The 27,073-nt window shown below is 45.1% G+C and overlaps 1 protein-coding gene across 1 annotated transcript in view; it reads left to right on the top strand.

Annotated features, from left to right (window-relative positions):
- Window positions 1-27,073, top strand: part of LOC147692040 (solute carrier family 35 member F3-like) — a 155,866-nt gene that overhangs the window by 32,382 nt on the left and 96,411 nt on the right. The window contains exon 2 of the mRNA XM_086936723.1: window positions 5,435-5,676. Within this exon, the coding sequence (XP_086792849.1) occupies window positions 5,435-5,676 (242 nt within the window). The remainder of the gene's footprint in view (window positions 1-5,434; window positions 5,677-27,073) is intronic.

Here is a 27,073-nt window from a genome sequence, read left to right as displayed (position 1 = left end):
ACACTTAATGATAGGGAAAATTCAGTCCCTCCATTGAGAGCCCCCATTTCTAATTGTGTAGTAGATCTTGACCCAGTAGTAGAGGTTCTGAATGAAACCGTTTCAAGGATAGATAAAGATTTTTTTCCGATCTTTAATATACAGAGGGGTGAGGGAGACAAGGAGGTATTAGAATCCGAAGAAAATAGAAAAAATGGTAAATCAGGGAAAGCTAAAAAGAATGGGAGGAAAAAGAGGAAATTAATTAGAAGAATTGAAAAAAATAGGTGGAGAAAAATCCTCTTCGGAGATCACTTGGATTTGTCTTCTCAAAAAGAGCCTCAGCAGGCTTCTTTGCTTGCATTAAAAGATGAGATTGGGGACGCAAAAGGAGTTCTAGACACTCCAATCTCCTTAGAACAAAGGCTGGTCCCCTCTCCAGCTAATCCCGCCTTTTCCCTTAATAGCCCTCTTTGCTCATCCGGTGGTTGTAATATTGAAAAAGAGGTTCTTCTAGTTCTGCCCTTCTGGGGAATGCGATCAAATCAATTGGCTCCGCATTAACTGTTCTTAATCCCCTAGCTAGACCTTATCCTGATAAGGTGGAAGGAGAAGTGGTCTTTAAAAAACCCCCCAAGATGCCCAAAGACGAAAGTATTGCCACTCTTATCCTCAATTTCTTTCCTTTATTTGATTCTGATTACATCCTAAATAGATTGCTACTTCTTAAATGTTTTCAGGAATCCACAAGTCTGAAAGTATTACAATCTGCAGATATAGATAAAGTACTGATCCTGAAAACAGAGGCCGGAAGTCGAACAAGGGTAAAGTTTTACTCTAAATTAGTAGTAAACCTTATCCTTCAACGGTCGGAAGGTTTTCATGGTAGAGGGATTGATGTCATGCCCTTCTGGGGGAATGGTTTATCTGGCAGACCTTTTAAACCCTTTAAATCCTTAGGTTCTCCTTTTTCACTCCTGCAAGCAGCCTCTGGCAGCACAGAGCGGTCTGGCGGATTTGATGATTTGAAAATCTGTATATCAAAAGATATTCGCCTTATGTCTCATACTAACCCTCTTATGCCCACTCACCATGGTAATGCTGTTGATGAGAGTCTCCGATGGAACTGGTTGCCCGGAGTTCTCTCGAGGAAATTGACAAATAAGTCCGTGTCCTATTCTCATCTTTAGCAGCGACATATCAATACTCTCTTGGAATGCTGCAGGGTTGAAGAACCCTGAAAAAATTCAATTCCTTCTCTCCTTAGAAGCCAGTGTGATTTGTCTCCAAGAGACGTGGCGTTCGGAGAAAATTTTGGTAGGAAGGGACTATTTTGTACTGGAGGGTCGTGCTTCACCCTCAAGGAGAGGTCATGCTAGTGGGGGTATAGCTTGTCTACTGTCTAACCAGATAAAATGGAATTTCTCTCATTATCTGGATTCTTGTAATCTATTCCAGGCAGTAACGTTGTTTAGTTTTGACAATGTTGAAGTTCCTAAACCCTTAGTTTTGATCAATGCTTATATTCCCCCTGATGCTTGCTCCAACCTAATTTTAAAAAAAGTCTTCGCCTATGTACAGAGAATCAGGGACAAAACTCCCACTCCTCATATAATCTTGGTAGGGGACCTGAATTGTACAATTTCTAATCTGAGTCTGCGCCTGTTTTGAGACAAACATAAAGAAGATTCAAAGCAGATTCCCCAAGCCCTCTTCCCTGAGAATATTAAAACGAATAAGAGAGGGAAGATACTTCTCGAAGAACTCTCTGAGATGGATGGGATCATTGTGAATGGAAGGCTCCCCTCCGATTCCCCTGCAAACTTTACCCATAAATCTAATCAGGGTGAATCTATTTTAGATTATGTAATAGTGGAGAATTCTGCCTTTGCCTTACTGAAGGATCTCAGGGTCATTGAAACACTCTTTAGCGACCACAAATTATTATCTATCTCTGTAAAAATAAACCCTCCCAAATCGGACCGTTGGTCGTTAAATAGAGATTTGGTGAGCTTCGGAGTTAAATCTGGAAGATGCTACTGGAATGCAAAGGCCCTAAAAGGCTTAGAGAGTATTCTTGATGCAGCAGTAAATGACCTTGCTAATTGGCATGGTTTAGAAATTGTGCGTTTCTTAGACTTTATGAAGGTGGTGATTTCTGTCACTAAAAACTCAAATAAGAAAAGATACACCACAATATCCTCAAGTTCCCTTCGACTCCTCAATATAGAAATAAATAAGTTAGTAAGGGAACAGTATTTGCGTAAATCGTCTGAAGGAGCGCGCAGAATAGCCCTACTAAAAAGAAGGAGGAGAAGGTTACAGGCCAAATTACGAAAAGAGGGGGAGGATTCTATCTGGATAAAATTAAGAGAGGCCGCCATTAATGGACAAATGAAACGATTTTGGTCCCTCATAGGCGAGGGATGCGGGGCCAGAACAAGTCCGCTTCCAATTCCCATTGAAGAGCAAATTTGGGTGGACCATGTCACAGTCCTTTATGCAAGTAATGGAATAGTGGTCCCCCGTATAAGTTCTAGTGAGGATAGTCAGCCCTTGGTCCCTCTCTCTGAAAAGGCTATTTAATTGGCTATTAGGGAAATGCACTCTTCCGGGGCAATGGGTCCGGACGAACTCCCCATCTCTGTTTTAAAGCAAAGTAGTGTAAAATGGAGCAAATTGCTTTGCCCGGTGTTCAACCTTTGTTTTTTGAGCAGAACGGTTCTTGCATCTTGGAAGGGGAGTATCTTGGTTCCCCTTTTTAAAAAGGGGGACCGGCTGTCCCCCCAAAACTATCATCAAATTGCCCTTTTGGATGCAATTGGCAAAGTTTTTGCAAAATGTCTTTTGAAATTAATTAATGATTGGGTGGACCAGAGTAATATACTACCCCTAGAGCAGACGGGATTTCGTAAGAGCCCTGGCACCATGGATAATTTAACAGCCCTGCAAGTAATATCTGATAAATACATCAGGGTCAGAGGGGGGAGAGTCTACGCAGCCTTTATAGACTTCTCCACAGCTTTTGACAAAGTTGATTGTCCTTTGCTGTTGAGGAAACTATCGGCCTTAGGTATGCCAGCCCGGCTTTTAGACTTAGTTCAAGATCTCCACTCTGATACCTGGTGCAGAGTATTATTGGGAGGGGAGAGAGGCTTATCTCAAGCCATCCCCTCGGCCAACGGTCTTAAACAGGGTTGTTTATTGGCCCCATTATTGTTTTCCCTCTATGTTTGTGATCTCCCCCAGACCTTATCTTTAAGCGAAGGCATTGCCCCTGTTCTGGGGACAAACCAATCACATGCTTGATGTATGAAAACGATATATTATTACTAGACCTTACCCCAAAAGGTCTAAATAACCGTCTGCAGGCATTGCATGTATTTGCCGAGTCCCATCATCTGAAGATTAATATCTCAAAAAGCAAAGTAATGTGTATGATGGGAAGGAAAAAACCGAAACTTGGGAATTCTAGTTGGTTTTTAGGTGGTCATAGGCTGGAAATCGTAAAATCTTATGTTTTCCTAGGGAAGATAGTTTGTGGCAACTTGAGCGAAAAGGCCCATATATATATAATAACACTCGGAAGGCCATGACACAGGGTAAAGGCTTAAGTGCACTTTATAAAGCCACAGGCAAAAGACATTTTGTTCACTTGTTAGAGGCTTTTCGGGCAAAAATCCCAGCCTCCTTGCTCTATGGCATTGAACTTCTTGATTTGGGGCAATGGGGCTTTTTGGATACTGTTGAGGGCAGACTCTTGCGATATTTAACTACGGTCAACACCGCCTGTACTGTGGCATCTCTTAGGCTTGAATTTGGCATACGAAGCAGTTGGGTCCAGGGCCTGGCGGGAATAATACTATGGGTCTCTTGCTTGATAAAGGGAAAACCGGCCACCTTAAGATACCTCATCCAAAAAGAATTATTGGGTACCCTAAAAGAGTATTCCTTACTTATAAAGAACTTTAGAAGGGCCGTTGCACTACTTGAACTGGAAGAATCAACTCTTTTTTCGCTTTCCATACATCAGCTAAAGTCCACCCTAAAACTGGCACCATGAAATCTAAGTTTTGGGAGGGATAGAGAATCCCTTATTTTAAAGAAAAGTGCTTCTTCTGTTATTAATTCTTGTTTACTCAAACGTATGCAACCTTATGCCTCCTGGAACTTCCTCATGGCTTACAGCGCTTTTGGTTCCTCATGAGGCAGGATCTCCTCCCTTTGAACAAATTATTAGCTAGATGGTATGGTTCCTCCGAAAAGTGTAACTTGTGTAATAATTCGATCCAGGATACTGCCCACGTTCTATTCGTATGCCCTGCCTTGATGGCTCACCGCCGAAAGTGGTTGAGACCAATTTGCTTAAAATTAAGTACTTTATCTGCCAAGTCTTTAGTAGAAGCTATTCATAACCCCCCCCCAATGAAATGTTTTGCTATAGAATTTTTAACTTTTTTAAATGTTTCTTAGATTTGTATTAATGGACATGAACCCTTCATTTCATTTCTGATTCAATAGAGCGTATCTTATGGATTTTATGTATTTGTATTTGGTGCTTTCTATGTCATGTTTTATGTGGATCTCAATTGAGTTCCATATCATATATCAATAAAATTGAAATTGAAATTGAAAATTGAGGCCCATTGCATTATCTTTATGGAATGACACAGTGTACCTTCACTGAGCAGAACTGGTTTCAGAATACATCTGGCCAGGTCTGATCTTTCTATAACCACTGCAGGTGCAGAACGAAATGCTCCTGCCTGTGCAGACGGTTAACATGCTTGCAACAAAGAAGGTGTACTTTGACATCACCGAACTGTATTTTGTTAGATAGCTCAGCAGGTTAATGCTGCTTTTACCACAGAGATCCTTTAGTTACTTGTGGCTCAGCTGCACCTGCAGAGCTGAGGGAGGGAGCTGTGCTTAGACATAACTTATGGGTGTAAAAGCTCCTGCTGGAGAGTTACTTGTCTGGTAGTAGTTTTGACACACCAAAAAGTAGCGCAGAGGGTTTCAATGTATTTTGCAAAGATCAGTTGCTTTGCAGCAGTTTCAAGATCTTAGAGTTTCTCGTTGCTGAAATGGGTGTAATTTCTAATATTTATATGTTTCCCTCTTCTTCATTGCGTGATTTTGCCCACGAGAAAGTATCACTCATAGTTGTTGAAATGTCACTTATGATTACTCTGAAATTCTGAAAATGTCACACATAGCAATCTGAAACCTTGGCAGACAAATAGACCCGATTCAGGTGGGAGACTCTCGGTTTTTGAAGCCCAGAATGGGCTTACTTTTGCCTGTCTCCCTCATGAAACTGCCTCTGCTTCGATGGAAGGCCATGGGGAAAACACATACTCCCGATTATTTTTTGTAGAACCTCTCTTTTTCCTCTTCTAAAATGTTGGCCTGTATGACTTTGAGACTGCATTGCTTTATTTTTGCTTACCAGGGACGCTGTGCGCCGGTTCTCGGACTTCAGTCCCCGCAGGGTTTCCGACATCAGCTGCCAGCTCTGCAGCCGTCTGGGCCAGGAGGACCACGTCAAGGCGGCGCTGCGCACCTGCCGCTCGTTCGTCGACGTCAACAGTCCCCTGGACGAACTCTCTGCCGTAGAGGTGCGGATCCTTAGCATCACCGGCTACTATGGACGCCAGGCTCCAAGGCTCTGGGGCTCCACTGGACAGGAAAGTGGTAAGTGCAACGAGGAAGGGAAAATATTGGGGACCAGCATTGAAAGAGCACATGCTTGGAAACTCCCTACCGATTCAATGTTGCACACATATCATTGTTTAATATGTAACAAAATATTTTTAGGAGCCCATCTACAGCCCTGTCAAATGCCAGAGTTGCCAAATTCCAAGAGTGACTAGTCTTGCTTCTACCTAATAGTTATTGGTTTCACTACAACCATCCCATCTCTTCATCTTACTCTTGCAGATTGGTTTCCACTGCTCCAGTCTTACTATGTCACTGTTTTCCTATCTTTCTCTTTCTCCTTCTGTCAGAGCCCATTGGGGGTGCCACAGCAGGTGCATCGTGAACACAACCCCACTGGATGGCTGGATGGCAGAACAAATAGAGGGGTGGCAAAGTGAATGGGTGGACGATTGGATAGCAGAGTGGATGGATTGATGGATGAATGGCAGAGTGGATGGAAGGTAGAGAAGATGGAGGGCATACTGGATGGATGAAGAATGGATGGACGGATGGATACGTGGACGAGCGAATAGGTGGAGGGCAGAATGGCTGATTGGATGGCAGAATAGATTGCTGCATGGCACAGTGGATGAATGGAAGAGTGGATGAATGGATGGTTGAATAGCAGAGTTGATGGAGGAATGGCAGAGTGGATCGATGGTAGAATGGATGGATGGATAAAGGACTGATGGATGAGTGGATGGGAGGGCAGAGGGCATGTATAGCAGAATGGATGGATGTATGGCAGGGTAGATTAATGGATGGACGAGTGGATGAATGGATGGACGACATAGTGGGTGGATTGATGGATGAATGGCAGAGTGGATGGATGGTAGAATGGATGGATGGCAGAGTGGATGAATGGATGGCAGAATTGATGGATTGATAGGTGAATGGCACTGGATGGATGGATGACAGAGTGGGTGGGTGGATAAATGGAGGGGTGGATGGTTGGATGGATGGATGGGTGGATGGATGGATGGATGGATGGATGGCTGGAAGAGACAATTAATCTGTTCTATGGAGGGTTTGGGTCACTTGCTTGGTGACATCAGTGCTTTACTTCAATGTGGGATTATTTGACATGGTTGCCATGGTGCCTGTCCTGCTATGACTCTACAAATAGGACAAAATGCGTCCCCATCTACACTTAACTCTCAAAGTAGTGGGCTCACTGACAGAATATCGAGGAGCAAAATATCGAGGAAAAAATATAGAATGCCAGAATATCGAATTCCTATCTACAAACAGGTAAGTACAAAAAAATATTGAATCCAAAACATAGTTGTAAATAATTTAGTTTGTTAAAATATTGAATGTTTTAAATGTCTTAAAAGTAATGTAAAATTAATGAAATAATAAATATAATTAACTAAAACATACTTAAAAATACATAAATGACCTTAAAATAAATAAATAATGAATGTAAGTAAAAAAAAAAATAAACATGCATTTTTTATACATATTTATAATAACTTAATATTAATAAAAATATTCAATATTTTTAGCGTACAATAGCGGGAGGGTAAAATGTACTATTCCCACTCCAGTGAGTGCAACAGTAGGGAAAGCGTTGGATAGCGGAAGGGTAAAAATTACTATTCCCAATCCAGTGAGTGCAACAGTAGGGAAAGCATTGGATAGCGGAAGAGTAAAAATTATTATTCCTATTCCAGTGAGTGCAACAGTAGGGAAAGCATTGGATAGCGGGAGGGTACAAATTACTATTCCCAATCCAGTGAGTGTAACAGTAGGGAAAGCGTTGGATAGTGGGAGGGTAAACATTACTATTCCCACTAAAGTGAGTGCAACAGTAGGGAAAGTGTTGGATGGCATAGGGGTAAACATTACTATTCCCACTCCAGAGAGTGCAACAGTAGAGAAAGTGTTAGATAGCGTAGGGGTAAAAATTACTATTCCCACACCAGAAAGTGCAACTGTAGCGAAAGTGTTGGATAGCGTAGGGGTAAAAATTACTATTGCCACTCTAGAGAGTGCCACAGTAGTGAAAGCGTTGGATAGCGTAGGGGTAAAAATTACTATTCCCACTCCAGTGATTGCAACAGTAGGGAAAGCTTTGGCTAGCAGGAGGGCAAAAATTACTTTTCCCACTCTAGTGAGTGCAACAGTAGGGAAAGCGTTGGATAGTGGGAGGGTAAAAATTACTATTCCCATTCCAGTGAGTGCAACAGTAGGGAAAGTGTTGGATAGCGTAGGGGTAAAAATTACTATTCCTACTCCAGATAGTGGTAGGGAAAGTAATGATTTAATATTTAAATAAAAATGAATTAATTATAAATACCAATAAAAAAATTATTAAAATGAATTACCAATTACAAAATATTTAATAATGAATCAAATATCAATACCAATAAACATTATTTATTAAACATTAATTACCTATTAATAGTTAATTAACAACCAATTAGATTTCAATACAAAAAATTAATAAGTGATAAAAAAATTACCAATTAATATATTAATAGTAAATTAATTATCAATACACAAAAATAATTTCAATAATTACTTAATTACAATTAATTTACTTCCCACCCTATTCCCCTATAAACCCACAACCCGCTTTGAATAATAACTTAATGCAATTAATATAATTATCAATTAATACAAATTAATTACCAATTATTAAAAAATAATTACCAATTAATAATTAATTAACAATAGCAATACATAAAAATAAATAATTACTTAATAACAAATAAATTACTTCCCACCCTATTCCCCTATAAACCCACAACCCGCTACAGAACTAAAACGCAAAATTAAATAAAAAATAATTAATCATTCCTAAAAAATAATATTTAATTTACTATAATTAAATTACTTCCCACCTTATTCCCCTATAAACCCACAACCCGCTACGGAATTAAATTACGCAAAAATTAAATAACATAAAATGAATTACTTAAAAAAATTTAAAACATACATTACAAAAATAATACATACTTTTAACACATATACTAACACTTAAAACACTATAAAAAAACGATCTTTTTAACAACTATATTATGACTGTCGATATTACTAACTTTGATATTATGAAAATCGATATTTGTTACCTGAATTTCGATATTCTGCACCACTATATTTTTGCAATTCGATATTCTGTTCATTCTATACAAAAAACTTGATATTCTGTCCAGTCGACACAATAACTTAGTATACAGCATAGTGATCCTGGGTACGAATCGTACGATCCTCCCTTGTGGTACTACATCCACCACGTTTCCCGTGCTAGTCCGACCTTAGTGACCCCTCTTAGTTTGGTCGCCCTCAAGTAGAAAAACCATGAATCAGAGTCATGTGCAGTCTTAAGTTTCCCCCATAAATCAAATGCACGCTCAGTTCATGGTTTTCTCAGTTCTTACACCCTGTCCGTTTAGCCGTTAGTCAACAATATTTTCCTCTCTTCTTCAGAGTGGGTTAGTGTGCTCCTCTGCACTCCTCTAGGTAGGGGCTGTGATGAGCTGATTGGCACAATTCGTGTCTCAATTTACCTGCCCCTCTGGCTTAGACCTGTGACACAGTGAGCCTGGCTCAGGTGTATTCTCCCAGCTGCTATGGGTCTCTTGGGTTGCATATGGATTGCGGACTAGAGCTGACACAGGCAGTTGCAGCCAAGGGTGGCTCCTCTGCAATTGCGGAGACGCGTCGTTCCACTGGCTGAGAGCCAGCAGCTAAAAAATAAAACAATATTTCAGTATTTTTTTATTTTTAAGCAGCGGGCTCAGCAAGCGTGTGCAGGGAGGGGTGGGGCCAGGGCATGGAAGGGGGTAGGAGGAGTGCTATGAGCACTCTCTAAGTGCGCATATGTGTTTGGCCGGCTGTCTTAGGCTGACAAAAACACACATGCGCACTTGGGTTTCTCTAACCTGGCTACATTGAACAGCAAGAGCTGGAGAAACCCCACAGACTCCCTGACCTGAGTGGAGCATCTTTCCAGCCCTCTCAGGCCAATCCCCGCGCCACTCTGCAGGGTGGGGATTGGACAGGTAGTCTGATGCAGCCCCAGTGCCTGCTGGGGCAAGGAAGAGAAAACACCAGGTGCGATACGGGACATGGCCCGCAACTTAATGTAAGGTTTTTCCTTTTTTTAAATTATTATTAAACTCCTTTACTGCGCTGCCCTTCCCGCGTGCCCCCCATCCCTGCCCTAGCACCTTTTGTATGTGGTGGCTGCCACTGGTTGCTGCTACGATCAGGCTGGTAAAAAGTGCGCCTTGCTCAGGCCACAATGATGATCAGAGCAAATGCAACTGGATTGATGGCAGTTGCAGCCCCAATTGGTCCAAAATAATGTTCAAGGTAGAGGCATCTCCAAGAGGACTGAAAACAGTTGCAACTCCAATCAGGCCATTGCGATGATCACAGCAGATGCAGCCTCTTCCAGGCCCCAAGACACAGGAACTTGCAGGCGTTCTCGCCTGGAATCAATTGTGAGAAAACAAAGAGGCCCTCTGCAGCTTGGTTCGCTCCTCGATCACTCTCACAGACTGTTCTCGCTGGTTGTCCCTCAGACACTAGGACATGCTGGGGTTCTTTCCTGGCCAGTCTCTCCTCTAAGGCCAGGCAGACTGTTTCTCTCCCTCAGCAGAGAGGTAGGCTTATAGGCACTTCAGGCAGGTCCTCAGCTGCTCTAGCAGAAAGTGCGGACATCAGGTGATATCCACTTGCTTCTGCGAATGTGCCTTTCAGGCAGACACCAGCTCTGGTTGCACAGTAGTCCTTCAAATACTCTGCAGATCACTCGCTTCCCTGAGCAGGCAGGACTTGACACTTGAACTAAGTGGGGCAGTTTGGTCCCACTTTTTATAAACATTTTCCAGAACAAGGATGTTGATCTACTGCCTGAAATTGCAGAACCAGTTTGGGGTGGTTCTCCATTAAAGTGTCCTCTCCAGGCACATTCTTTGTTTAGATTGATGATTTTCACTGCAGATAGCAATAGGCAGTCTCAGATAGGAGCACCTAAAACACAAGCACAATGAAGTGTGAGGTTTCTGAGCCTGAATATCATCAGCCCAACTGAAGCAGTACTGCAACTGGGACAAATAAAAGGAAAGACCCTACAGAGAAACTTCCTCATCTTGAACAACAGAAACTAGACCCACACTTCAGACATACCAGTTACTAAATACCAGTGTCTAGGAAGAACTAACCAGCAGCTCCTTCTAATGAAAGGTCTCACTGATTTTCTAAAGGTAACCATGTCTCCATCCTCTTCACTTCAGTGTCCAAATCTCCTACCTCTAGCCATAGGAATGCAGACCATGCACTTCAACTGTCTGAGAGATCATTCTTCGCCCTCCATCTTTTGGTATGCCAGGGACATCCAAAATGCATCCCACTGGCTTCAGTATGCAGGCTCTGTCATAGACATAGAGCCCTGTCTATACATGTATGTTCTGGTCATTCTATCGATCCTTCCAAAACATGGCATGATAAAACCACCACTTTATACACTATACCAGGATAGGGTCGGTAGTCCGCTGCCCACAATAAGGGCACACTTGGTGTGTTTTCCATATCACTGAACAGGTTCAGGACCTTAGAAAGTCGGCAACAGGCCCAGGCCTCTGTGCGCATGTTCGATTAGTGTGATGCTAGAGCCAAATCAAAATTCGGGATTCTAGGCACCCGTGCCAAGGTAGGAGAACACATCTGTGTACCATGCAGGGGACATTCCTGTCCTAGAACCTTCCTTTCCTGCCTTTCTCTCCCTTGTTCAGGATCAAAGTCTGATGAGAAAAAATAAGGCCCAGTCTCCAAAAATTAATGTTGCCGTCCATCATGGGCACAAATCTATATTAGGCAAAGATAAGAGAAGGATTCGGAAAAAACTATAATACTTGAATAATACTGTCTTATGAATGGAGAATGAAAGAAAACTCTTTTCCTGCAGCTGTTCCCTTCTAGGCAGCTTTTCCTTGTAGCCCTATGCACTACGGGCCAAATGTACGACAGTTTTTGGCATGCGCAAATGGGTCTTAGACCCGTTTGCACACGCTAAAAACCATGGGCTCATGTTCAACCAGCATTTTGCGAGTTGCAAATAAATTGTGAGTCGCAAAATACTGTTTTGTAACTCTGTATTTGGAAGGGGCGTTCCCTTCCAAATAGCAACTCCATAGCCATGTACTAATATTTTGCGACCGCTATTGCAGTCGCAAAACACTCGCAGATTACCACCTACTTCAAGTATGTGGTAATGCATTCACAAATAAGAAGAGGTCTCCAGGGGACCCCTTTCCCTTTGCAAATACATGCACAATTATTTTTTACAGGCAGGCAGTGGTCCCAGGGACCACTGCCTGCCCTTAAACAATTTAACGAAAACGTTTCTTTTTTTAAATGCATCTCAGGCTGCATTTTAAAAAAAAAAGCTGCTTTATTTAAAAGCAGTCCCAGACCTGGTGGTCTGCTGAGCCCAGCAAGGCCACCATCCCTGGGAGGGCCAGCCATTCCAAATGGGGTCGCAAAATGCAAGTGGTTCATTATTATTCATGAGCCTCGCATTTGGTGACCCCATTGGGAATCGCAAAGAGTGTCCAAGACACTGTTGTACATGCCAAATAGTGAGTCACAAATTGCGAGTCCCAAAAGCGATGCAATTTGTGAGTCGCTATTTGGCAGGTCGTACATCTGGCCCTACATCAGATATAGGTGAGGACACAGCTGAAAGTCTGTCTCTTTTGCCGTGAGACTATCTTACTCGAAGCAGTAGCCTAAAGCCTTCTTCTTGAGATCTTTACATCTCTAAAGGCAGGTTATCCGCTAGCTGTTGACTGACTCCGTTGCACCCGCAGATTCTTTAATGCATGATTAATCCATTAAGACAGCCCATTTCTCACAGACCGCCTTTACAGTCGTAGACCCCTCGGGGATAACCTGGATGCTTCCCTGGAGATCAGTTCAATTCTTTGTGCAGGCTGACTGATGATTGTAGACACTGGTGGGACATCCAGTGTTTTCTTCTTTTCTTTCTTGCTTTAGTATTTTTTTTCAGCTTCCGCAGACATTGTACTTCTTAGGTCTTGCTCTTATGTGCTCACTCCTTGTGTGACGCGTGTTCGTTCACTCACAAATGTGCACTTATTGCATCTTCTTTGCTCACAGTTTTGGGAAAAACTGTTAATATTTCTACAGTGTAGTTAAAGGTGATCTCCAGACACCCCTAATAATGCAATACATCCTGATCTGTGCTTTATATTCATATACTACCAGTGGCACGTAGATCCTCTCTAAATATTGTGTTTTACGCCATTTTTAAAATGTCCCTGTGCACTTAACTCTTGTAGTCCTGATGATGACCTTCCAAGTAATTCCTCAAGGTCAAAACTTTGTAATTGTGTCATTACTCTGAATACAATTCTCTTATTTGGAAATTAACCTTTATTGTGTTCTATCACATTAACAGATCTCTGGGTAATTACTTTGGCCTTTCAAAATGGGAATGTACCCCAAAAAGTCCTTTTTCAACCATTGTACCCATAAATAGGATACTAATGAGATGCTCACATTTGACCTGTTGAGTGGCCTTTGTATTTTGTAACTACATATGAAACTAAGATCCAATACATCTATCCCCATTACAACAACAACAAGGACACATAGGAAATGAAGACCCAACACGTCTCCTTTTTTTGTAACAACACAGAGTACAGAGAAAAACACCTGAACATACATCAGTCTAAGAGAGCGTTCCACCACAATTTCTTGGATCAATAGAATCACTAGTCATACCAAAGTCAAGGAAACCTCCCTCTGGACAACCCCCTAAAAAGACATTGGATCCCAGGAGTTTCTCTAAGCCAGACAACATTGTACCCCAGTCTGATGGATTAACCTAATCACCCATTACACAACCTGAAACAATACATAAGCTGGACCCACACAAGGCCTTTAACGTTACAACAACCCCAGTTACAATAGTAGCTTGAATACTTCAACCAACTCCATCTTTGCAATATCGCCCGTATAGGAAAGCCACAGAGGGTTTTTTCCTCAAGCATTTGTGGGTGGATCAGTTGTGGTGCCTTCCCATAAGAAAGAGAGAGATGTCATGTTGGAGATGTGTTGCGGTTCCTGTAGCAAGGGGTGCAATGACACATAAAGAGGGTGGAACACTAAGGCCCTTCAACAAGGTCCACAGGCAGGAACTGTTATATTTCTCTAATATAGGTCCAGGGAACATCGCACACCTTCCCTTCATCATCTCCCCATCATTTCAAATGAACGAGCCTTATAAGGTCATAACTTCTAATAAGGACATACTGCCTTATAGGGACAGAACACCTTACAAGGACTGACGCCTTTAACGGACTAAACCTTTCACCTACTTCCATGCTTAGGGAGGGTTCTTCCCAATTGATATTGCTAAGACGTCATCCTTTGCACATATGAATAATTTATGACTGGGGGTATACTTCACCTCTCCTATCCACGCCCAAGTTTTAATCCCCAATGTCATCCTCATACTAAACAATAGCTATCACACACACATGGACTGTATAAATACTGCACCTCTTGCTATCAGTAAGGAGGAGGGACCGAGACTTCATGCCGACACACTGACCAGAGACGCTGAGGCTCCGACATGCAATCTCTCCAGCTGACAGTGGCCTGACTATCCCTTGTCGGGTGTCCAATTTAATCCAGGATGAAGTCTCACACCCTCACTATTTCAGGTAATGGGGTTCGACTAAATACAAGTGGGAGTCTTGGCTCTTAGGCTGAGGCTCTTTCGCACCTACTCACATGCTAGGTACACTTAGGTACATCTAGGCAGGCAATGTAGGAGTATGCACTATCTTTTATAAATGCATTTTATAGTCATGTATCTGTTCATGACAATTGTAAAATGGTAGAACTGTACTATTCCTTTTTATTAGCTGTTCTGCTGATCCTATATTTCTGCTACTGTGTAACAGTTGTAGCAGCGCATATGTTTTACACGAGAAGAACAACGGTACAATAAGTTCTTATTGTAAACACACTCTACTGTTTCTTCCGTGTACCCCTCTGAGAGAAAATGAGCACGCACGAGTGACTTGGTGAAAAGTAGTATATTGTTTCCACGAGTCTGAGGAATCAGGGTTTGTTGTGTTCTGAGATTGGCAAAGACTAATCTCTCTGATAAAAGGAGATTCTAATGGCACTGTGAGCTAGCTAATGCAAAACAAAGCTAACATACGCGGTGGGGGTGCACAGATTCAGTCTATCACCCGACACACAGTGTATGTTATCCAAAAGCGCAGGTCCTGCATGATGGTACTATAGGAACTACACTACAGAACCTGGACACCTCTTTCTGCCCCAGGGTCTCAACAGGAAATGTAGGTAGAAGCAGAGCATTCCTATGCATGGCAGTACAGGGGCAGCATGTCTAGGGATAACCTCCAGCGGAACTAGATGATATGGTAATAAAGAGGGATTATACAACACATGGAGGTCATTTTAATATGGACATATGATGGTCATTTACCTCCAAGTCCAGATATGAGGGCACGCTAGCAACGAAAAGGTGGAGCTTATAGATACAGGGTTGTAGGTTGGCCATAGAGAGTTGAAGGGAGTAGAAACACTGCATGTGCAATAAATAGGGTGCCTTTTACAATAAAAAATGGCAAAAAGGAGGAAACTATGGTCCGGAAAGAAAATTGAAAAACAAATGCGGTTAGGTGAGCATAACAAGAAGGTCTGGAGGATAAAACAAGTAAAAAAAGATAGGAAGAAGGCAGAAGGAGGGGAGGGGGAAGGGCTGATGCAGCTGAAGAGTACATGCATTATTAGCAAAGGCAATAGTAGCTTAGGCTGTCAGCTCTTTGGTTTTGTCAATGCTTGAGTTACTTCGTCTGCTTATTTGCATAACGTTATTGTTGGGGAGCAGCCAGGCCCTTGACAATATAAAAAAATGGCAAAAAAGGTAAATATTTTTGAGCCTCAAAAAGCACACATTGCCATCGTTTTCTCTAGCACTGAAGGGAACTGTTTTGTGTGCTGAGGTGCTCCTTGTACAAGGGCAAAATGCCATTACTCGCACTGAAGTTAGCCAATGGCTGAAGTGGGCTGGTCCATTGCCGTTGCTGCTGGGCTTCAGGTGCGCCGGGCCACTCCAGATCTCAGACACAGTAGTATTTACAAACTGTAATTGAAACAGACCCCTATTAGGCCCTATGTTCATGACATTAAACTTACAAGCAAAAACACTGATCGATTTGAGCAATAACAAAAAATCATTAAGGTAATCTATGTCATGTAATTCCAGTTTCCCTTTCACATGTTTTCCTTAGACTTTCATTCCCTAAGAGTGTTTACTTTTTCCAGGATGTTTTGGTTTCTGTGTTTTTCTCGCGTTTCACATTACTCTTGAATAGTGCATACCATGTACTCTGTCTACTCTAGTTGTGTGTTTAAGCTGAGATTGTTAGTGTTCGTAATAGGCTACAATTGAAACAGCTGAAGTTATGGCAGAAGGTAATATGTTCATCTCATCAGTGGATCATAAATGAGATCAGAATACATGCTCATCCAATTCTTGGCCTCTCTGCAGATCGCACAGAGCATTGGTCATGTGTGTCAATTGTAATTTTGATTCTATGCCAGAGTGTGTGAAGGGGGTACAGAGCTGTCAAAATATAGACAGGGTGAAAGTAAAAGAAAATGCAGTGCTTACAGATGAGTGGGTTAACTGTGCGTGTAGAGGGGCGGTGAACTGTAGGAGATGCAAGGAAATACGTGCAGTAGAGAATGAAAAGAGGGTGCTAAAGAAATAAGGTGTGAGATAGGTAGATAGAGGATTTAAGAAAGATGCTGGGTGAAAAGAGGCATATGTGTCCCAGAGAAACTGCAGAGGAAAGTGGGGTAAAGAGAAGGGAGTGATTGAGACACTGCGAAGACCCCTACCACTACCACACACCTTAACAATTTTAATTCAGTCTTAAATGTTCAGAATCGAAACACTTTCAATTCTAACTATTCACTATAAATTCTATATTGCTATTTGATTGTATTGATTTTCAATCATTGGCAAAGCCAATAGGTTGGCCTTGCTTTAGATGCATATCTGTTACTGTGTGATATAGCTGAATGAAATACAGAATGATCACTGGGAGGCACCAAAATACCGGTCTGGTGGTACACTATGGGAAAGGAAGGATTTTAATTTATATATTTTAAGTTGTGCATCCACACAAGCCAAGCCCCTGGGAAAGGATTCCTAGTTTTGCTTTTTAGGCCACACCCCTTTTAGAGGACCACCCCAATTGTTTTCACTCCCCTAGACGCTCTGTCCTGCTGTATGCTGCAGTAGGTAGGTGAACGTAAAAGGTGACTGGCACAACAACAGAGCAATAAATGAAGGGGATGGCTAAAGCCCCTATAAGTAGGAATAGTAGACATATAATTTTAACAAAAATAAAAAGGTCTTGGCTAATTTTAGACCTAAATTAAGCAAGGAAACAGGTTCAAGGGCCCTTCATCCCTTTAGAAAGGAAAGAAAAAAAGAGGAGATTATTACAGTAGGGGCGAGAGGATGTAGAAATATCAAAGTCAAGGAAGGGTCTCTGTTATCCTTTCAGAATAAAACAATTTGCTGGATACAATTTCAAATTAAAAGCCAGTCAATAAGTCAGATTGAAAAACATGTTGGAAGCCATTTAACTTGGAAATTTCGAGGCGGTAAGTGAGGTGACCTGGATTTTCAAATGTGGCATTCAAGCAGTTTGATTTTTTAGAGATCCCAGCCGAGGAACCATGGTCGAAGTGCACTCTAATATTCCAGGTTCAGTAGTATAGCTTACAACCAGGGGCCTATTACAGATGACTGCGCCGGCGCTAATTGTTGCTGTGCGCCAGAGTTTGCGCCCGATGACATTACAGAGGTCAGTAATCCACTGTGATGTTGGCGCAGACTTTGAACTCTGTGTTTATGTGCGTTTGCGTCTGTGCGCATATTGTATTAGCGCACAGACGCAAATGCACATAAATACAAACATACTCTGCCGCTCAGCGACAATTAGCGCCGGTGCAGTCATCTGTAATACGGCCCCAGGTCGAGAACAGAGGGATTGGTTGGAGAAATTAATGAAATGCAATTACAAATGACAAGCCTTATCACCTCTTGACACAAGCTACATTCAGGCACATGCCTCACACTCAGAGACCATATTGCCTCACATACCGTCATCTTATCACCAGGGCCGGACTGGCCTTATTGGGCATCTGCCCAGGAGGCTGGAAGGGTGGGGCCGGTTTTTTGAGCGGTGGGGGCCGGTTTTGGAGCAGTGCTGCAATATCGGCCCCAATAACAAAAGCAGCAGTGCTGGGGGCTGGTTTTATGCAGCAGTGCTTCACGTTTGAACACCCCAAATCCCATTCCACAAGGGGAGGGTGATGGTCCAACAAAATTTACAGGGCTGCTTTGGGTTTGCAGTCCGGCCCTGCTCATCACCCAGCAGGAAACTAGGGGCCAATAAGACAAAATCCAGATTCAAACAATCTATATTACTGCCTAGCGGCAGATACTCTTGCTGCACTGTTACCAGAGATTAATTTGTAAGTAAAATAAGTGTAGTGCCCATAGTTTTTCTTAGGAGCCCACTGCTAGTACTGCAGAAATATCAGAGTTGGCGAATACCAAGGGTGCGTAGCCTTAATTCCTCCACATTCCCTTCCTGCCGCCAACCAACACTTTGTCTTTATCACACACTTGCTTGCGGGTTACTTTCATCCCTATTTTGTCCCTCCTTGATAGTTTTCCTTGGTTACTGTTCCTTATTTCTAGTTTCTTTCTTCTCTTTCTTGCTCTCATTCAAAGTTTGATGGCCCACCACTTACAACCACCTATACAAGTTAAGCACTGAGGGCCCGATGTAGGTAAATCTCATTTACCGACTATAGAATACTGAATTTTACCGATTCGGTATTCTAGATTAGGTAAATGTGATGTAGGGAATAAATCGGTATCTTCGGTAATTACCGAATCGGTATTTAACGATTCGGTAATTGCCATTGATTCCTATGGTCCTTGAGGCCCATAGGAATCAATGTCAATTACCGAATCGGTAAATACCGTTTCGGTAAAATTACCGAATTGTCAAGGGGGACAGGGTGTCACTTTGACACCCTGTTGCACCCCTGATTCTGGCTTGTGTGCCATGTGACACAAATACATGCCCTTAGGGCATGTATGTGTGCCACATGGCACAGGTGTACATGCACAGATGTGCATGTACACTGGAATTCGTTATTTACCACAAAATATTATTTCGAGGTAAATAACAAATTCTTAAGGGCCTGTGGCACTGTTTTCAGTGCCACCTACATCTAGATTTACCGATTCGGTAAATGTACCAAATCGGCATTTTACCGATTCGGTAAATGTACCAAATCGGCATTTTACCGAATCTGTAAATTTACTGAATCGGTAAATTTGCAGCCCCCTACATCTCAATCTCCAAATACCGGTCGGTAACGGCCGAAATCGGGCGTTACTGACCGGTATTTGGCGACCTACATCTGGCCCTGAATTCTGTAAAACAAACATGGCTCCTAGCCCAGTAAGGTCCTGTCTCAAGCAGGGCATTTAGACTGGGTTCCAGGGTGACAGGGTGACCGAAGAAACACCTGCCCAACACCAGTAGAGGGCTGTCCGGACACTTCTGAGTTCTCTGTCCGGGAGGTGGGTCTTTTACCAACAAAATAGCTCCTTCTCGCATGAGAGAAGCTGCATGGTGTGGTAAAGTCTGTGTGAAAGCAGATCAACCATACCTTCCAGAATAACACTACAGTGACCGTACCTTTAAAGTTGGAGTTAATTTCCTTTACCCACATTGGCAAGCACTGGAAAAACCAATAGGTCTTGCCTTTATGACCACTGGCTTTGCCAATGCCTTTTGGTGATGCTGGACATCATGGAGGAAAGAGTAATTATTTTACTCAATGCTGTGCAGCATTGGCAAAAAAAAAAACAACCACTGCTGACGGTTACATTGTTCTCATAGCGCATGTATGCATTATGACATATGCATGTGTATGTGTCACAACGCATGAGTGCTAGCAGAATGACACAGGTACCATTTCCTTTGTTTCTTAATTTACAGATCCAAGATAGCAGATGCCACTTGGATCGGTCAATAACATTATCAAGAATATTTTAGTATGAAATCAGAACATTTTAGGAGAAGGATCATGTGCTGGTGGGCAAAGGTGAGGGTGGGGTAGAAGAGGGAAAGGGCAGTATTGGTGAAGGAGGGCTAAAGCAGGGCAAAAGGGTGACGGAAACCCGGGGTGGGGGAAAAGTACCCTATGGAGAGAAGAATTTGGGGCTTTGTAGGAAGCTGGCTTTCTATATAGTGCATTAAAATTAAGTACACTGTGCAGAGAGTCCAGAGAGACCCAGATTAGTATACAGAGGCAAAAGTAGATAATACTAACGATCTATTTGTGGTAGTGTGGGTGAGCAATTTGGCTTATCAGAGGGTAGTGCTAAGCATTTGTTGTTCTCACAGAGGCAATAAATGAGGCACACACTTAAGAATGAATCCAAGTCCTATTAATAAAAATAACACAGATTTTTATATAATTTTTCAGATCAAGAACTTTGTTCTACAGTAATTAATTTTCAAGGTAGGAATTTTCCAAGTTCGCAAAATAAATCACTTTTGTGAACAATTATGCACCATTGAAGTCAATCAGAGAAAATGGAAAAATGCACATAAAATCATACAGTTGGATTTCGAGGTTCACCTTTGGGTTGAGATTTAGGTAGGTAGCTAGGCCAGGCCCAATGTTCCACCAGCGGATTCTCTGGAGTGTCCGGGAATCGACTTGAGCAGGGTGCTGAGGTTGTTGGTAGCTAGAGCACAACAAAGAAAGGGGCCACCTGAAAAACACACTGCACAAGGGGACTTTAAGGTACGTCTGAGGGGTCCCACTCTGGGGAGCAGGTTGCAACAGCCTCAGGACCATGGGAGTACAGCTGGTTTGTCGATATCCGACCTGGAGATTCCATGGGCCACATTTCAAAGCTGGCATTGCCTTTGAAGCCTCCCACCTTGGAATGCCGTTCTGGCCTGGAGGAGGTGTGAAGCATCTCCACCCAGAGCATGCTTTGTTCCTGGCCTCTTAGAGTGCAGGCTCTCACCCCATGAGGTCAGAAACATGTCTGGTGGTGGCAGGCTAGCTAAGACTAATCATAGACCACACCTGTGTTTGGTAGGTTTTCAGGGGATCCTCTGTGTGTTGCCTCTCCTTTTTGTTGTATTTTCTTTGAATCGAATGTGGTCAATGTGCAGCTGGCCATTGCGGTGGGCAACGTTTTTTCATCTGATTAAGTGACTACTCAAGGTGGTGTGGCTAGAAGTGCCTAGGCTGCATTTTCTTTTATTATTAACTCCAACACTGGCATCAGTGAAGATTTATTACAATTAGATGTTTGGAACCAAACTTCTTCGGGTATAGTGAAGCCATCTTGGAGCTAGGAAACTCATAATGACAAGCATCCAGCCCATGCACTCTCCATGGCTTTTCTGTAAACTTAGAATATCCAAGAATGGCTCAGCTATTTCAAGATCATATCTGCTCACGCAAATATGTCCTCACATAGGATATAGTTCACCCTGCCTTAGGGTGATATGGCCTGCAAAAGAGGTGACTTACCTGCACCCTGCAATGGCAGTTTGCATGGTCTTGGTGATGGGTCTCTGGGGTGACACAGTGGTGCTGGAGCCCATGAGGACCCTCTTCAGTACCAATGCCCTTGGTACCAAAGATATCATTTACTAGAGACTTACAGGGGTTCCTGAAGTTGTGCCAATTGTGGTACAGTTTTAGGAAAGAGATCTGCATCGCGAACCTCGATATCAGGGACCCAGTGCACATTCAATTCGAAATCACATCACACACCAGGCAAAAAGTGGGGTCAAACTATGTCAAAAGAGGCACTTTCCTACAGGCTGGGAGAAGAAGCATAGGCCAGAGAGAGTGAGAGCAATACAGGGGTGTCGGAGATGCAAACAAGGGTAACAGCTACGTAGGGGAGAAGTAATTAAGGAAGAGAGCAACACAGGGCTCAGGGGTAATAGGGTAAGAAGTACACGAGCGAGAGGAACACGTTTGTGAAAGCAATAAGGACCATGGCACAAGTATTTTAGAGGCAGCACAGAAGAGAGAAAGATGGGAAACTCATGCACTCTAATGGAGTGCTTAACCAAAAAGAAAAACAACAGTTCCCTAAAAGTGAACAGTGGAAGGACACAAGTCTGCCAGTCAAAGAGATGGTAAAGAGGTTATGCTCCTGGGGGGCGCTAGAGGGCGCACTGCGTGATGGCTGACTTCTAAGTCGGCTCCGCCGGACGGGCGCGTCTCCTCGGAACCCCTGGCCCTAAACCTGACCCGATTCCAGCGAAAAACGGCGGAATGGACGGCTGACAGACTCGCCTGCACTCTGTGGCGATCTCGGCCGAGAAACGGACCGCACGCCGAAGAAAGCCGACCTGACCTCTCCTGGAGCGGACCGGCTGCCCAAAATGGCGACGCACGGCTGCAGTGACCGCAGATGAAAACGCACGATGACGCCCGTTGACGACCACTGGACAAACTCCCCCTCAACGCGCTAGCTGTGGAGCGCTAATATCGGCGGCTTTCGGGTGTGATGTGCCTGTGCAGCCTGCAGGAATCGCGGCGGACTGTCTGCGTTCCACGGCGGCCAAAATGGCGGCGGCGGTGACACGCACACTCAGCGAACCTGCGCCGGACGCTGCCAGCTCACTATCATGACACATCAGAGTCCCTCCGGCGCGGAGACCTCACTATGTGCGGCTACTACGGAGCCTTGGGAGGAGTAACAACCGGAGGTGAGCTGCAAGGGGCGTGCGCGTCGGAAGCTGCTCGCCGATGCTGACCGCTGCCTTGACGGCGCGACCTAGACCCGCCATCACCAGCGAGTCCGCCCCACACGGTCTGGGAGATATAGGGACACGGCCAGCGCCCTGCATCGTATGCGCTGGCGCATGACACCACTGCACAGCGCGCTGAACTGACCTGCACCACCGTAGAGCCCGCCACATGGCCCAATGAGCAGGGCCTCGACGTGGAGGACGTCTGGAACACGGCTGAGACGCGCACGGACTACAACCACGACAGCATTACCTGCGAGCCCCCAAATCACTAGCCCAGTTGGCCCCCCGAGCGCGATGGGCAAGCCGGACAAGCAGCAATCAAAGCTGCCCTTTGAGACACGGAAGCAAACGACGAAAACAGGCGCTGCTCAGGATGCTGATGGAGACCAGGTACTGGAAGAGGGCGCCGGCATGGAGGCGGTACTGAGGGCTATCCAGCAGAGTCTACATGACATGAATGGCAAGATGGACAGTGTCGTGGCGCGGGTGGACTCTCTATCTAACAAGCTGGAAAACCACGAGGGGAGGCTGGTGGAGGCGGAGCGCAGGATCTCCTCGTTGGAAGATCACTCCAAAGACATCGCGAAAACACACGGCGCCCTTGAGAGGACCCTGGAAACCCTGAAGGCGAAGGTGGAGGACCAGGAAGCGAGGTCCCGCCGCAACAACGTACGCATCTCGGGCCTGCCAGAATCCACCAACACGGGCAAGATGGAGACATACGTGGAAAGCATGCTGAAGGACATCTTCGGGGCTGACAGCTTCTCTGAAGTCTTCCTGATTGAACGCGCTCATCGCTCTCTGGCCCCCGTTCCGAAACCAGGGGCTCCACCTCGAATAATCATCGCCCGGGTGCTCAACTACAGAGACAGAGACACTATACTCCGGCTGGCGAGGGAAAAGGGCGCCATTAACCATCAGGGCAACTCGCTGGAGTTCTACCCAGACCACACCATGGCGGTGCAACAAGCCAGGAAGGAATTTGCTACAGTCAAGAAGAAGCTCCGTGAGCTGGACATTGGTTACGCGATGCTGTACCCTGCAAAACTCAAAATCCTGACGGATGGTAAGCCGGTGGTCCTCACGACGGTGCAGGCTGCACAGGAGTACGTCAAGACCCTCGCCAAACGTCGGAAAAATCAGGAGAATGCGAGCAGAATGAGCGACAACGACTGAAAGCGCGACGGATCAACGTGTGCCTCTTTGGACTGCTTCAGCACTGTGGGCGACACACGGCGATCATTACAAACTGGGTGAAGCTTCGCGTGGCGCACCACGAGACTGGGACACCCACTGATGGCGGACCCTGGATGGGAGTCGTGCATGGCGGTAGCGCAGTGAGTACTATGGGGAACTGTTTATACAGAACCGGCACAGGAGCATTGGGCCTCCATTAACTATTGACAGACAACTAACGAGGTACGCTACCTGGCTATCACTGTCCAGCCCGAGACACTGACATTGAGGGTGCTCGATACTACCTGCGAGTGGTCTTGTAATTTGGGAGGGGATTGGAAGAATGTTGAGGGTCACTAAGTGCCTGCGGGGGATCGGGGATGGGGTGGGGGGGTAGGGTGTTCATATTGATGATGTACTAGCACGCTAATCGCGCCCGTCCACATCCACTATGTGGATGGAGATGTGTGCTTCAGGCGGCACCCCCAGGAGGGTGTTCCCCACAAAAAGTTTACTCACTGTTCTGAAGTTCGGGGGGGAATGGCTTTGGCGAAGTTTGGGTGCTAAAGTGGGTGGTGGGGGGATGGGGAAACTGATTGAAGTTACTGTATTTGCACTGTGTCTGAGAAGCATTGCGACCTCTTTTGTTGCCTTCATAGCGAATGTTAGGATTGTACTGTTCCATAGGTGGCCGCACAGATCACGCGGCGCACATTTCCACCGGACCACACGCTAATGGCGCGCTTTGACACACTTAACCTCATCACGTGGAATGTCAGGGGGCTGGGGAACCCGAAGAAGAAAAGGCAAATGTTTGCGTACTTTGACAGGCTCAAGGTCGACGTGGCCTTCCTACAAGAAACTCACTTGGCACCCACTTCCACGCACGGGCTGGGGAACAAATGGGCAGAATCCACAACTGGCTCATACTACTCATCGTACTCCCGTGGCGTTAGTATACTGGTAAAAAAAGGCACTCACTTCAAAATCACAGACACACACACTGACCCAGGGGGTCGATATGTAATAGTAGTAGGCGAGACGAGACGTCATAGACTGGCTCTTGTGAACGTGTATGGTCCGAACGTGGACGATGCAGACTTCTTTGAAAGGCTATGGCATATTGTAGCTGATGTACGAGCGGACAATGTTCTCTGGGGAGGGGACTTCAACGTCACACTCAGGGACGGGCTTGACAGGGCAGCACACACGCTTGAGCACCACACCAAGGCGAGGGAAATGCTGCTTGACGCAATGTCTGATTTGCACGTCAGTGACCTGTGGAGGTTACTACACCCGGGGGAACAGGTAGCCACACACATTAATGCTGCGAATAGGAGCTGGTCCAGACTAGATTTTTGGCTAGCCACGCAGGACGTTCTTGCCTGGGTGGAGCAGATTACACATCTCCCTAGAACACTGTCAGATCACAGCCCCGTGCTCCTACGCTTACGGATCCCACACTATGTCCCACCGCCCTACACATGGCGCTTCAACGCACAGGCCTTGCGCGACCCGCTTTATGTTGATACACTCCAAACAGCGATCACTGACTACTTCGAACTAAATGCCCCTACCACGGAGGACCCGTGCCTTCTATGGGAAGCATTTAAAGCGACAATACGGGGCGTGTGTATTAACACGTCTGCAGGTATACTGAAAGATATTCGCCGCCAACTTACCAGAAGGGAGGAGATGCTCCGTGATCTGGAACAGCGCTACACAAACACTGGGGACACGGCGCTGTTAAGCGACATACAATCCATACTGCTGGAGTACAACACATTTGCTGATGACGAACTCAAATACATATTTAAGAGGACCACGGCCAGGAGATATGGGGAAGGGGGTAGGCCGGGCAGGGCCCTAGCAGAAAAGATTTGCTCGGGAAGGACACCACAACATATAACAGCTATACGCACCACACAAGGCACACGCGCGCACGACATACCAACCATTATGGGCGAATTCAGGGAAACCTACGGGGCTCTATACGAGGCCAGACCACAGGTGCCACGGGAGGAGATACTGGAGTACATGGCTGACGTAGAGATTGCCTGGCTGGCAGACGGGCACAGGGAATACCTAGCTAGACCCCTCACGACACAAGAAATCATTGACACCATCAAAAGGCTCCCTAATGGCAAAGCACCGGGCCCGGATGGCTTCGTCATAGAATTCTATAAAACGTACGCTAGCACGCTAGCACCACATCTGGTGAACCTGTACGAGGCCGCTCATGAAGCCCAGACTCTGCCACCGTCTATGAGAGAGGCGTTGATCATCGCCATTCTGAAACCTGGTAAGGATGAGGAACAATGCGACTCCCACCGTCCTCTCTCATTGATAAACGTTGACACCAAGATCCTAGCCAGCATACTGGCGGACCGACTAAAGCCATTAATGCCGATGTTAATAAGACCTGATCAGGCGGGGTTCATCCCGGACCGGTCGACCGCACACAACACCCGCACCCTCTTTGCTTTGGCGCACTACTTGGCCCCGGACATCAAGGCGGTTGCTGTATTGCTGGACGCGGCTAAGGCATTCGATACGATTGACTGGCCGTTCCTACATGCAGTTCTGCTCCGGATGGGATTCCCCCCCTTATTCATTGGCTGGATCACGATGCTGTACTCGGGCCTGACGGCCCGCATACGGGTGAACAAACATCTCTCGTCCCCGATCGACATCCGACGTGGCACCAGACAAGGGTGCCCCCTCTCACCTATGCTTTTTGCCCTTATACTGGAGCCCTTGGCGTGTAAAATAAGACAGCACCACCACTACTCAGCCATTCAGTTACCCACGCGGCCCATACACATTGCCCTGTATGCGGACGACATGGTCTTATATGTGAAAAACCCGGAGTCCAACCTCAACCCCCTACTGCGGGAATACATTAAATTCGGCCAATATGCAGGGCTCCGCATTAACTGGAACAAATCCCTCATACTCCCACTGACAGATAGCACCCAACCCACGCCTCTGGACTATCCCCTGGAATGGCAGGAGGAGCCGACGAAATACCTAGGCGTCTGGTTCCACAGGGATCCAGAGCTAGTCATCCGCACCAACTACGGGAGGGTTGTCTCTGCTCTGGAAGACAAGGTCAAGCGATGGATAAAACTACCGCTCTCACTGGCGGACAGGCTTGCCATTGTGAAGATGGTGCTCCTGCCTAAATTTTTATATCTTTTTAATAATATCCCTATTAAGCCCCCGGCGGAGGTTTTCCGTAACATTAAATCTCTCATGCTCTCTTTAATCTGGGCGGGTAAGCAGGCTAGACTGGA

This window comes from Lissotriton vulgaris, chromosome 9 (genome assembly GCF_964263255.1).
Source record: "Lissotriton vulgaris chromosome 9, aLisVul1.2, whole genome shotgun sequence".
Lineage (NCBI taxonomy): Eukaryota > Metazoa > Chordata > Amphibia > Caudata > Salamandridae > Lissotriton > Lissotriton vulgaris.
This window is presented reverse-complemented; position numbering and strand designations above follow the sequence as displayed.